Below are 15,223 nucleotides of genomic sequence, written 5' to 3' on the forward strand. Positions count from 1 at the left end.
AACACATCCTGATAGTACCATTGATTAACAGTTCATCCCTGTGGCATGAATTCATGATGAACTAATACTTGAAAGTAAATTAAAACTATTGGCATGGCTTTCATATGTGACCTGATCTGACAAGCTGTTTTGATCTTGGAGAACCTCTCCTGATCAATTCTGAAGACTGAATCTTGGTCTCAACATCATAACCATAGATCCACCTCTTATCACCAGTTATGATTCTCTTAAAGAACATCTTGTTCTCATTTGTGCAATTGAAAAGATCTACACAGATTGTGAGATGGAGGAATTTCTGATCTTGACTCATGAATCATGCGGTGAACTTGGCAGCAACATGATGCATTACAATATGCTGAGTCAGGATTTCATGACATGATCCAACTGAAATGTTACATTCTTCTGCAATCTCTTGGACAGTCAGTCTGTAATTGGCACACACAATCTCACTGATATTCCTGACATGAGCGTGATCGGTAGACATTGAAGGGTGTCCTTAATGAGGGTCATCTTTAACTTTCATCCAGCCACTTTTAAACTGTGTGAGCCATTTATAACACCAAGTGCAGCTTAAGCACTCATCACTGTAGGCTTCCTACATCATTTTGTGTGCCTCTGTGAAGGTTTTCTTGAGTTTCATGCAAAATTTGATGCAGATGCATTGCTCCTGTAATGGTGCCATCTTGAAATTCACAAACTGTGTGACACAACATTCTACTCAATACAACACTAAACGATAACTAACCGACACACATGAATCTTCCAGCTGTTACACGTGAAACAAAGGCGTGCACAGGGATGCCAACTGCACTTTGCTCCAACACACTATTGGTGTGAAATTACAGATGTTCCAGGATTTTTTCAACAGATCTTGTAGATATCCTCAGAATAGTGAAGTAACTTAACTCACTTAATAAAAGCAAGTCTTCTGCTCCAGATTGTGTATCAGTCTGGTTTCTTTCAGAGTATGCTGATGCAGTTCTCCATACTTAACAATCATATACAACCACTAGCTCAATGAAAGATCTGTACCCAAAGACTGGAAAGTTGCACAGGATATACCAATATTCAAGATAGGCAATGGGAGTAATCCACTAAATTACAGGTCCGTATCGTTAATATCAACATGTAGCATGATTCTGGAATATATATTGTGTTTGAACATCGTGAATTATCTCGAAGGCAATGGTCTAATGACACATAGTCAACATGGATTTAGAAATCATAATTCTTGTGAAACACAACTATCTCTTTACTCACATGAAGTGTTGAGTGATATCAACAAAGGATGCCAAATGGATTCCATATTTCTAGATTTCCAGAAGGCTTTTGACATCGTGCCTCACAAGTGGCTTGTAATCAAATTGCGTACTGATTCTTATGTTACATAGTTGGTTGCGTGTACTTAAACTAATGACTTGACTTTTTCTGTGTTCATAAATATTTTATTTTTATCTGTTTTTACTTTTATGTTGTAATTTCATGTTCTGACACATTCCATGGCCTTGGAGATTTGCTCCTCAATTTGGTACTACGGAACTTTACTTGTAAATAAATAAAATGGGATTTTGTCTCAGTTATGTAACTGGATTCATGATTTCCTGTCAGAGAGGTCACAGTTAGTAGCAACTGATGTAAAGTCACACAGTAAAACAAAAGTGATTTCTGGCATTTACCAGGGTTTTGTTATAGGCCATCTCTTGTTCCCTACCTATGTGAATGATTTGGGAGACAATGTCAGCAGCCATCTTAGGCTGTTTGCAGCTGATTCTGTCATTTATCATCTAGTTAAGTCATCAGGAGATCAAAATCAGTTGCAAAATGATTTAGATAAGATATTTGTATGGTTTGGAAAGGCAAACCTACATTTCGCCGATGACATTGTAATTCTGACAGAGACAGCAAAGGACTTCGAAGAGCAGTTGAATGGAATGGACAGTGTCTTGAAAGGAGGATATAAGATGAACATCAACAAAAGCAAAATGAGGATAATGGAATGTAGTCGAATTAAGTCGGGTGATGCTGAGGGAATTAGGTTAGGAAATGAGACACTTAAAGTAGTAAAGGAGTTTTGCTATTTGGGGAGCAAAATAACTGATGATGGTCGAAGTAGAGAGGATATAAAATGGACTGGCAATGGCAAGGAAAGCGTTTCTGAAGAAGAGAAATTTGTTCACATCGAGTATAGATTTAAGTGTCAGGAAGTCATTTCTGAAAAGATTTGTATGGAGTGTAGCCATGTATGGAAGTGAAACATGGACGATAAATAGTTTGGACAAGAAGAGAATAGAAGCTTTCGAAATGTGGCGCTACAGAAGAATGCTGAAGATTAGATGGGTAGATCAAATAACTAATGAGGAAGTATTGAATAGGATTGGGGAGAAGAGAAGTTTGTGGCACAACTTGACCAGAAGAACTGATCGGTTGGTAGGACATGTTCTGAGGCATCAAGGGATCACCAATTTAGTATTGGAGGGCAGCGTGGAGGGTAAAAATCGTAGAGGGAGACCAAGAGATGAATACACTAAGCAGATTCAGAAGGATGTAGGTTGCAGTAGGTACTGGGAGATGAAGAAGCTTGCACAGGATAGAGTAGCATGGAGAGCTGCATCAAACCAGTCTCAGGACTGAAGACCACAACAACAACAACAATTTGTATGGTGTGAAAATTGGCAACTGACCCAAAGTAATGAGAAGTTTGAGGTCATTCGAGTGAGTGCTAAAAGGAATCCATTAAAATTTGGTTACACAAGAACTCAATCAAACCTAAAGGCTTTAAATTCGACTAAATACCTAAGAATCACAATTATGAACAACTTAAAACTGGAAAGAACACATTAAAAATGTTGTGGGGAAGGAGAATGAAAGACTATGTTTTATTGGCAGAACACTTAGAAGATGCAACTGATCTACTAAAGAGACTGCCTACATTATACTTGTCTGTCCTCTTTGGGAGTACTGCTGTGCAGTGTGGGATCCTTACGAGATAGGATTAATGGAGTACATCAAGAAATTACAAAGAAGGGCAGCATGTTTTTTATTATTGAGAAGTAGGAGAGAGATTGGAATAAGAGAATAATTGTGAAGGTGGTTTGATGAACACTCTGCAGGTACTTAAGTGGGATTTGTAGAGTAGCCATGTGGCACATAAGTGTAGATGTCACAACAGGAACAGGCAGGTTGACTTACAATGTAACTGGTTGTCTATTTCAAATAATATTTCTTAATATATCCCATAACTGAATGAATTTTACATTCCTACTAAACCTACATGATTATCACAAAATATTCTTCTTGTTCTGCAATTAATTTTCATCTAGAACATAAGTCAGTACAGCTGACATATTCATTCTAAGGGAATCAGCAATTGTATTGCTATTTGAAATAACTATCATTATTTTTTATTTTCAGTTGCACTTTTCTAACTACAGAATATTTTTCAATCACTCTGGATTATCTTCAGATATAACACAAAGAAAAACTAAATATTTACTAACTAATATCTTGCAATAAGTAAAAAAAATATGTTGTACATACGAGCTGAATTTATCTAAGTAGCTGTGTCAGCAACTCATCTTGTTTGCTAAAAACCTCATATCACATTACTGTGTTTTGCAGCTGTGGTCAGTGTTTTCGATAAGTATCTGTTGGTGGCAGGGGAGAATAGCATGGGAGAGGGAAAAGGAAGGAAGGAGAGGCAATGGTAGATGGGTCTTGTTAAAAATTATAAAAAGTGTAATTGTGTACAGTTACTAAAACTGCATGAAACTAGCATGAGAGGAACAAAGAAATTGCTATTATAAAACAAGTTGCAGTAAGCAACAGTTGTCCAGTGTCAACAGTAACTAAGTTACTACAGATAATTGAAAAACAATAGAGTAGAATCACTGGCAGTATGCTCACAGCTAAACAGGAAAATCATGTACATACCTATTGGTTATAAAGGACAAGTTTCCATAAATTATTGCTAGACAGTTTCACACTACTAATTTACATGTAGTATGTAAGACTAATGGCAATATTTGCTTCAGCCTGAGGAACTGTGTGTATAAAAAAAGCCTTGAAATTCATGGGAGGAACTGTGTATAAAAGTGTGGAAAATGTGCAAAAGTTTATGTAGGTCAGACAGACAGTAGGTTCGAGATACACTTCAAAAAGCACACTTTAGTTCACAATAATAAAACAGTATTTAGTGAACATTTTCTCACATCAAAGTGTGCTGTTGATATCATTGATATCAATTTGAAGTGTTGCACAATGAAGCTATGGGACATCTCCTCATTGCTGTCAGAAATGGAGATATTTAGAAATTGAGATTTTTAGAAATTGAGATTTTTACACACTCTTTCAGAGCCTGGCAGTACATTGAATCAACATAACGATATTCTTAACCATGAATTTTTGTAGAAACATTGAAGGCCTCTTCCAATTGTCCACCTCTACACAGTGCACATATGACCAGCAGCATCACTCTGACAAGAGACAGTGGCATCACATTGGCTCACACACTCTCCTTGCAGCAGGCTGGCATGCAGACTGGCTTCTGTAAACACTGTAAAACTGCACATTGCTTGACACCACCAAGCAGAAGCAAATGCAGTTAACTATAACTGTCACATACTGTTCCCCATAACTTTATGCTGCATATAGTTTCACTTTTATAATTTATTGTTGTATATTTTTCATGTTGTTATGCTATCACTGTGTTAAAAAATCATTATTTAATGGCGCTTAATTCAGTTCTTGGTACTCTATGTAATTCCACTTCTATATTATTATGCCTTTTATGTCTTCTATTATTTATACATCCATTTTACCATAAATTTAATTTCTGTTTTATCCTTTTCACAGTATCCTTTTTACATCCATTGCACTACACTTTTTATGGAAAATTTTTACATACCAGTAATTTATTTTTTGCAGTTTTAGTAAAATACTCTCTCTCACATTAAACCTATACATTCCTGCATTGGTGCCCACTCTCCTCTCACCTCTCCACCCTGCCTCCACTCCCTGCTCTCAATCCCCCTTGCTCCATTTTATAATTTTACTGTTTCGTTCCATTTGCAGTTTACACATCCACTGTTTACACTTTAACATTTTAATGAGAATTTGTAGGCAATCTAACTTCTATAATTTCTAGCAAGACCACTCTACCACTTCCCCTCCTTGCTTCCTTGTAAAATATTAGTCACTACATACCTAGTTTTACTTTGTTTTAAATCTGAAGATGATCTAGAGCGATTGAAGCACATAATGTAATTAAAAATTTGTGACTGAGACTGAAAATTAAATGAGAATGACTTTAAAACACAAGTGCTTAATATCAAACATTTGTGTAATACTTGTGAGGGCCATCAAGGCCATCTATAGGGTTAGTAAACCTTGTCAGATGTCAGGGGGCCCGCGCTTTTGGGTGACCTGTGCAAAAAGTTATATCTCTATATGTATGTTTGTTCTTTATTCCATTGTGATTCCTTGAAGATTGAAATTTTGCTGAACTATCTGTACTGGACTATTGTATAAGCATGAATGGCCAATGTTAATAGCAATGCTTTTGTTAGATTATAAATTTAAAATAACAGTTAATATACTGACACAACAAAGAGATTTTTATAGGTTGTCAGGCTTTTCTTGGGGCAATGACACCTAATACTGCTTTCATTGACAGAATTCAGTTTTTGTAATACTTGCTCCTGCACTTGTCACTGCTGATCAAGCTAAACCTTAGTGGCACTGCAGTACTTCACTTATTGTTTGAACTTGAGCAGTGGCCTTAATTTACCTTCATATCACTTTCATAGCTACAAATAAATACCACATGTGCACATTAATGTCACTTTAATTTACTTTCATAAACCTCATTACTTCCATCCATCATTTCCTTTCAACAAGTGATCAGAATGTAGCGTGAGCTTCAAATGTTGTCAGCACTCCTGGAGATATTTCTTGTGCAACATTCCTCACAGTGAAGCCACCATAAAGATTTCCCCTTTGTGCCCCATACTGCCCACAGACATGACTCATCAGAAGCTGGACAAGCTAAAGCCTTCTACTGATCAAAATCAATTTTACAACACATATTGATAACCAATTGCATGGGTGACTGAACATCAATATTGCCAAAATAAAATGACGAGTTCTCACATCCAGCATTGGCACATTTGCCAGTGACTAATGGTTATACCTATTTGAGAGATTAAATATATTTAAATATGTATTGAGTGACTTTCTAAAGCCCATATGGCAACGACAATAGCATTTATTCCATTGATAATAGGCATTGACAGCAACACTCTGTCATCACACTTGACTCATTGTCAGTGTACTGGTGTTTTGCATGTGGTATGTTTCAAATTAAAGTACTGTTCTTATTTTCATTTATTAAATTACCGTTAGGAGTGTTGGTAGTGTGGAAGTTGTCATTTCCATGAAAATTATGCTTCTTTGCTTGGGCAGGTATTAGCAGTATCTATGTATCTGCCTAGCTATTTCCTTTATATTGTTTTTAATCTGAGGTACGTTACAAAACTTAATATTACTACTTTTTCACTGTTGTTTAAAGCTTTTCTTGTTTGTGTAAAAATATTTTTGTAGGTATTTTAATTATTTATTTTCAGAATAGTGTCAGGTTATGCACATAAGTCTGGTGCCCAGAAGTGATCAGAAAAACGTAAATGGAAAGAAAAATTTGTGAAAGAGCTACAGAAAAAATGATAGGTAGCTACTTTTTGCTGAAAGATAATGCTGTGTCAAGTGTATTTTGCCATCTGATGAAGGAGAGATAAGCATACAAAAGTTGGAGTCTGATGGATGTAGTGACTATCACTGTAGTCCACATGACCCTGGGCAATTGTCATATTCGTTTAAGAACAGTGACAGAGACATAACTGTAAGAAAGGGTGTTTCAAATGTTGACCTTCAAACATTTCAATGGTTTGTAGACAAACAAAGGAGAAATTTTGTCAAGCATCATTTCTACTCCAAATGCCCTAACAACAAATCTTAAGTAAAAAGAGATTGGTTAGTCTGAACTGACAGCTAGAAAAAACTCTGCTCTTGACCATGCTTTTATTTCAGAGTGATCCCATACAGCCTATTAGATCTATGTTATTGAAACTAGATGATGGATTTGACTACATGAAAGTAACTTCGAAAGAGCTAACTCTATTCTACTTGACCACAAGAATAGTTTGTTGCATAAAAATTGTTATTTAACATGGAGATGTTATGAACAAATCCTGAATGTCGCAGTGTGCACTCCACATTCCAGAAACTATCACAGTAGGAAAGAAATTTTTATGTAAGTTGTTAAACATAATTTTAGGTGTTATTACCTTAGTAGCCCCATGAATTATCCCCAGTTAGGGGAAGTAGCCACCAGTTAAGAGAGCTAGATACTGTTAACCTCTTGGGGTTAATTGAGTTAGTGGCTAAATGTGATCCATTTTTAAGACTGCATACAATTTATTTTGGAAGCTGTCAAGAGAAACATGAAAAGATAGCGCACTATTTATTTTGGACAGCATAGAATGAATCTTTTTGTGGGGTCAATAGATTAAAAAAACCTTAGAAGAAAGGAAAAATTGGTTTTTTCCCATTTATTTGCAATTCTACTCTAGATCTGTCTAAGACTGAAGTGAGTGCAGTTACTTTTCCAGATATGACAAAGCCAGCAAAAAGCAAAGAGCTTCCATTTCTTCTTGTAAAATTTATAAGTTGAAGTTATAAATTTATAAATTGAAGTTGTAAATTTATAATTTAAAGTTACAATGTATGTTTCCTGTACTTTGCATTGCACTCAGGATTTTCATTATCCTAAAAATAACTATTGCTTCAGGTGAAAGAGGATTCAGTAAATTAGTATTTATGAAAGTCATTTAAGGTCAACTTTAGTCCACAGAAGAATGTAACATTGTTACACTGTTATCACAGAAAATAAACTTGTTTCTAAAATGAGCTTCAACAATGTAGTGGATAACTTCATAAGCTGCACTATCATTGTCCGAAACTGTTCAGCTGACATACTGACAGTTTCAATCAGATTTTTAAAATCAAGATAAAGATATATGCTGCAAAGGTTTTGCACTAAATGTTAGGTTTGGTTCTTTTAGCAGCTAATTATTATTATTGTTATTATTTGTACTAATATTTGTATCTCTTCAAATATTGTACATTCAATCAATAAATAAATTACTGACAGTGCACTGAGCAGGGATGTGTGAAACAACATACTAAAGATTCAGTATTTGTGATTGTTGACTCCTATTGGCTGAGAAGGCTTGGGGGCCCTCACAAAAATTTGAGTAGGGGCCCATGAAATCTATGGGTGGACCTTTTGCCATTATGAGGTTGGTCTGAGAAGTCTTGTAAATTTCCATGAAAGAGTTGAAATTTTTGTTGCTCCTTCATGCTTGGTAAGCTTGAGTATTGCAAGGATCATACAAAGAATTTCAACAATGTACAGTGTACAGTTCATTGTTGACAGCTGTCTCAATAGGTCAGTTTGTTGAATGCAACTGAAAATGGAGGAAAACAAGTTTTGTGTTTCTGTTAAATATTTTCAATTGAAGAGTTGGACTGCTGCACAAATCCAAACAGAACTAGACAAAGTTCACACAGACTCTGCACCATCATTGAAGACCATTTACTTTTGGATTAATGAATTTAAATGTGGTCAACAAGCACTGAAATCGAAATATGCTCAGGTCATCTAGGTCCAGTCACCACGAAGGAAATCGCTATTAAAATCCATGATACATTAATGTAAGAACAGAATAAAAATTTGTGAGATTTCTGAGACTGTAGGCATCTCCAATCGGTGACTGCATAATATCCTGCAAGGAGAATTGGCTGAGAAGAAGCCGTGTACAAACTGGGTGCCACAATTGCTCACAGTCAACCAAAAGCACATCCAGCACAACATTTCAACACAATGTCTGATGATGTTCAATCACAATCCATGAGACTGTGCTGATTTGTGGCAGTTGATGAAACCTCAATCCATTATTACATGTCAGAGCGAAAATGGCAGTCAAAACAACAGACAAAGGTGGAAAAAGAGCACTGAAGAAGCAAAGATTATTTTGTCAGCTAGTTATGTGATCGCCACTGTGTTTTGGGATCCCCAGGGAATAACTCTAATAGATAACTTGGAAAATAACAGAACCACAACTGGACTCTATTATGCTTCATTGTTTGCTCATCTGAAACTTGGTTGGCTGAAAAAAAGACCAAGGTTGGATTGAAAAAAGGTACTCTTTCACCAGGATGGATCTGCTTTGAACTGGTTCCACACCAACCCTGTTCACCAGGCTTAGCCCCACACGACTTCTTCCTGTTCCCTAACTTGAAACGTTGGCTTTCTGGGAAGAAATTTTCATTAAATAAGGAAGTGCTAGTTGCAGTCAACAAGTATTTTGCAGAGTATAACAGAAACTATTTCTCGAATGCAATGAAAAAGCTGGAGGATCACTGGACCAAGCGAATTTCTCTCAGAGGAGACTATGTCAAGGAGTAAGGCAAGTTGTTTAAAAAACAAACATTTTTTTCCTTGCTTTTTTATCAGATTTATCAAACAGTCTATGTATAATTTCTGAAATATTAGCTTTCTGTGCTGCTTTGAATGTTACTGACACTGTATCATATGTCATGTAGAAGTATAAAAATGTGTGCTTAAAAAGTTCTTTCTTTCTCCCAAATACTCTGTGTCAAAGTCGTTCTGAAACCATTCTCTCTTCCTTACTATTTTGGTACAAGGCAAAGTTTTGGATTCAGAACCATACAGAAAAAATAAATATAAAAGAACAGTAAACACACATCAATCAAAAAAGAAGACAATTCTCTCAAGAGGTTTTAGTCACGATTTGTTACAAACATTATTGTCAAATACAAATACATTATATACAACACAGTTTACATAGATATTCATTGTACCTGAGATGGGAAAACACTATTATACAATGTCTTAATTACAATACACAACTCATTAAAAATATTATTCATGAAAAGGCACTTAATAAATTGTATAACAAATTTCCTTTAGTGGCAATAATGCATAATGCTCCATGATACTGAGAAGGTTGGCCATTAGTATCTATGAGCCTGGTACAAATTATGAAGTGGTATCCACTCAGGTCCTTCATTACTACACTGTGAATTGTCTTGGATTTTTGAATATGTCAATTCTGTACAACAGTCAGGCTGAAAAAAATAAAATAAATGATGCGTTAATTTGGCTGCCATATTATCTTCCTGTAAAATGAAAATTCAGGTTAAATTATTGCTCTTCAGAAAAGCAACACAAATCTCTTGGAAACACTGTAACTGCAGGTACACAACTGATAAGGTACATATTTAATTATTGTACATATTTAATCAACCTGATTTTACATGCTCCCACTACTCACTCCTCAGGGCAGGAATAATTCCATCACATCAAGGTTTTTCATATTTGCTGGTGTGATTGTTTTGTCATACTTGTCTTGCTGTTTAGGACAACTCATTGTCACACTTGTAGTCACACTTATTTGATTTCGTCTCTTCCTCAGACAAGGGATCTGGTTTCGAATGCCCTATTTTTTTGTGGCTAACTTTTCCTGGTAATTTTCTTTTCTGTTAGCACTTAATACGGGTTTGGTAGAGCTCATGTTGACACTCTGCAGGAAAGTTAATTCCTGCACAGTAGACAACCAACGCCAAACACAAACTGCTGTTTGCAGAAATGATTAAATTCAACTAGTACTATCTACCAATGAGTTCACTTCATTAGAATGCAAATGAGGCACTGAGGGCCATAAGGGCCAAATCCACACCATCTTCAACCCCCTATATTTAAGTTAATATCAAAGAAACCAGTGAGACACCTTTTCGTGAATGTTCAGATATATCTGCAATGTGGGCCTACAGTACAGATAAACCTGACCCACCATAAGATCAACAGATGCCAGAAGCATGTCTCAGAATCAATAATGATGTGCTTTATGGTTTTCAGTGCCTCAGATGACTTACTTTAGGATAAAACCCAAAACTTAATTTATTATATCTCACTCACAATCCCAAAAAAATAGGTTTTTTCATCGGTGTAACTACAATATACACTGACATCTGATCTAATTTTACTATATAGAGAATGCATTCACATAACTGTGGAGTGTGCTACTGCCTAGCAGGATTTATTCAAGAAAAACATAGATAAAAGTATGCTGCAGTGTACTACCACCTGTTGGCACTGATGTAAACTTGAAGTTGAGTGGTAAGGGCTAGCAGTGCACACAGTGAACCATGCACATTGTTTATCAAATCCGTATGTATTTGGCAATTACGTCACACCAGTTGCACATGCGCAGAAGCTCCCTAAAATGTGCACAACTGAAGATGTGCTTGTAACCTCGGTACCAAGGAGCAACATGTAGCACAGTGTAGTAGATTTAGTGCCATGTATTTCAGATTACCACATCTACATTATGTTTAACTGCATTCAAAGAAAAATAGCCAATAAATCTGCAAGGTGACAAAAGTTAGGGTGTTCATATACTCTCGTGCTCTTACACAGCAGCTGCCACTGCTGATGTGTTCTCTGTATCTTGTTTTAAAATTCCTGTATGTCGTGCTTATGGATATTGTATCACAACTTTGACATTCAAGTTTATATATTCCTGATCCCTGGAGTTTACCCTCTTGGTTGTTGGATGGCTTAAGTTTGACTGGAGGGTATGCACAGTTTTATATGCTATTTGGAAGCCCTGTTTCTTTAGTATGTTTGCCATTCTGTGTGTTTATTTATGTGTGTAAGTCATAGTGTATCATCTGCTTCTTTTCTGTGTGATGTTGTCATTTTGTGTGTGTGTGTGTGTGTGTGTGTGTGTGTCAAATGTGTTTGTGAGTTTGCAGCTTGTGAGTTATCTTGTATTCGGGAAACATTGTGTTTGTTTTTTATCTGTGTTTTTGTGTTTTGGCTGCGTCTGTGTACTGCATGTATGTCATACCTTCTGTTCCTTGCTATTTGTATGCAGAAACAAGGAAAAAGATAAAATGAGAATAAACAACCATGACAAATACCTTATACAAATGCAAGAAAACTTCCACATCAGAAATCCATTGCTGAAAACAAACATGTGATAAATTAGCAAACAAACATCAGTACAGACTTCCTACTGCATTTAATAACAGAAGTGACAAGATCAAAATCATCCCTCTTGCACCTCCAGCCACATTAAAACAAGTACTACCTTCCCTCCCCCCCCCCTCCCCCTCTCTCTCTCTCTCCCACCTGCTTTCTGGTTGCCTCCCTCCCTCCCTCCCTGCCTCCCATACACACACACACACACACACACACACACACACACACACACACACACACACACACACACACATTGTCCCAAAATGTAAACCAAATCGTAAAAATATGTACACAATCCAGGCCACTGAAGATGCCTTGCAGAGAATAAAAGCGAAATGCATACGGCACAAAAATTGTGTTTCATTCAGTTGTAGTTAGATGGTCAACAAGTAAAACTTAACAGTATATCATAATATTACACATAACTGAGAAAGACAGGACTACAAAAGTTGAAGATTGATTCAACAACTTGCTGTCCTGCTCTCGCAGACTATGTCAAATGGGAGGCGGCAGACAACCTCCACTCCAGTGACCACTTTCCTATTAATGTCTACCTTTAACAAAGAATGAAGCATGAGGGAAAACCACCCAAGTTGATACTATGCGAGGAAAACTGGATGCTCTATAGCCAGTTTGCTGTGCTTGAACACAGGGACAGTGTCCACGACTCGGTAGGTCACGTTACCAATGTGTTCCACTCTGCCGCTGATGCATGTATATCTAAATCATCAGGCCATCGCAAAAGGCAACCTTTTCCCCTTTTCCTTGGTGGAAAGAGCACTGTTATTGTGCTATACAGGACTGGTGGACAGCACTGTGCAGATTCAAGTATAATCCAACAGCAGAGGACCTTCAAGCCTTTTGGTTAGCAAGAGCAAAAGCCAGATGAACAGAGAAGGAGAGCAAGAAGTAATCATGCCACAAGTTTCTGAAGTTCATTAATCGGTCAGCTTCCACCACTGCAGTATGGGAATCTACAAGGAAGATATCTGGGAAAAGGATGTCATGTCCATTAGCTCCCATATAGGACAAAGGAGTCCTGAAAGTCGCACTTGCAGATATTGCTCAGACAATGGCATGGAACTTTTCCAGTGACACATCACCCATGAGTCTGGTTGCAGGTCTGCACACCTATCATGAAATTCAAGAGAGGAGATGTCTTCCTTTTGCCTCAAACAATACAGACGCGTATAACCTTCCGTTCTCCATGTGGGAATTGGACACAGCATTAACCACAGCTCGCAAGACCAACCCAGGGCCGCAGTTAATTACTTATGTAATGCTGCGCCACCTTAATCCTAAATCCAAAGAAATCTTTCTTACTTACTTCAATAAGATATGGAGAGATAGGGAATATCTTGTCCCCTGGAGGGAGTCAATAATAATCCCCATTCTTAATCCAGGGAATGACCACAGACTCCCAAGCAGCTATCAGAGTGTCACTCTAGCCAGCTGTGTACGAAAGACATTAGAGCAGATGATCAACTCCTGACTAGTCTGGACTCTGGAATCTAGAAATCTCCTCAGTCATTTACAGTGTGGATTTGAAAGTTATTGTTCCCACTTTTGACATCCTCACCCTACAGGAAGCAGCTATGCATGAAGCATTCCTAGGAAAGCAGCATGTAATATCCATCTTTTCTGACATTGAAAAGTCATACAACATTACATGGAGATGCAATATACTTTGTCAGCTGCTTCAATGGGGTTTCATGGCCACCTCCCCATTTTCTGTGGTCTTTTATTGTTGAACACTATTTTCAGTATAGAATATGGAATACACTTTCTGACAGATTTTTCTCAAGTTCATGGTATACCACGGGGGAGTGTTTTAAGCATAACTGTTTGCAACTGCAATCAGTGGCATATTGTCTGCAGTGAGAAGTCCTGTGTAGTGCTCATTGTTTTTGGGGGATTTTTCCATATTCTGTTCCATTTCTAATCCCACATCTTCCTCTTGTCAGTTACAGTTTACAGTTAGGAGACTAGAAGAATGGTCTGCTTGAACGGGTTTTAATTTATCTCCATAAAAAGCAGCATGTATTGATTTTAATCATGATCATTCCCTTTTTACACTCCCAGAACTAAGGTTGTGGGACACTGTTTTACATTTTAAGGAGATGGTGTGGTGTTTAGGTATCTTATTTGATAGCAAATTTGCTTGGCTGTCACTTCTGAAGAAGCTTAAAATAAGAGCCCTTAACGTGATGGATATCATGAAGTGCTTGAATGGGAAGAACCGGAGTGCAGATAGATCCTGCTTTTCATGTGATCTCTTCTTCAGTATGGTTGAACAGCCTATGGCTCAGCACGACCAACATATTTAAAGATGCTGGACTCCATACACCATGAGGGCATCAGATTGGTCACAGGAGCTGATAGGATAAGCCCATACTGAGCTTGTCTGCAGAGGAAGGTGAGCTGCCATTAGCTGCTTGGTGGCTGTTTCTTGTCACTAAACAGGTGCTCAAACTCTGTGATTGTTTCCAACATCACTGCTTTCCTTGCAACTATTAATATTCACAAAACCTAGGACAACTCTGTAGCACTTGTCCATGAGGGATGAAACCTTTGGGTATGTAGATAAAACAGCATTTATTGGATCTAGGAATGTTTCCGACAGACATACAGAGGGAGGTTTGGTGCAAAGTACCGCCCTGGTTGTTACTGAAGCCTAGAACAATTTCAGATTTGACAAACAACAAATTGTTCACTTCTGATTATGTTATTAAGAATAGATTTATTAACATTTTAACTGAGTACCAGGACTCTAGCATAATATACACTGAAGCAACAGAGAAACTGGTATAGGGATGCATATTCAAATACAGAGATATGTAAACAAGCAGAATACGATGCTGGGGTTGGCAACACCTTTATAAGACAACAGGTATCTGGCACAGCTGTTAGATAAGTTACTGTTGCTAAAATGGCACGTTATCAAGATTTAAGTGAGTTTGAATGTGGTGTTGTAATCGGTGCATGAGCGATGGAACACAGCATCTCTGAGGTAGCGATGAAGTGGGGATTTTCCCATACGACCATTTCATAAGTGTACTGTGAATATCAAGAATCTGGTAAAACATCAAATCTCCATCATCT

General features: G+C 37.2%; 1 protein-coding gene across 1 annotated transcript in view; it reads right to left on the reverse strand.

Annotated features, from left to right (window-relative positions):
- Positions 1–10,005: 10,005 nt before the first annotated feature.
- Positions 10,006–15,223, reverse strand: part of LOC124555875 (Down syndrome cell adhesion molecule-like protein Dscam2) — a 238,007-nt gene continuing 232,789 nt past the window's right edge. The window contains exon 15 of the mRNA XM_047129937.1: positions 10,006–10,203. Coding sequence (XP_046985893.1) covers positions 10,090–10,203 — 114 coding nt within the window. The 3' untranslated portion in view covers positions 10,006–10,089. The remainder of the gene's footprint in view (positions 10,204–15,223) is intronic.

This window comes from Schistocerca americana, chromosome X (genome assembly GCF_021461395.2).
Source record: "Schistocerca americana isolate TAMUIC-IGC-003095 chromosome X, iqSchAmer2.1, whole genome shotgun sequence".
NCBI classification, from domain to species: domain Eukaryota; kingdom Metazoa; phylum Arthropoda; class Insecta; order Orthoptera; family Acrididae; genus Schistocerca; species Schistocerca americana.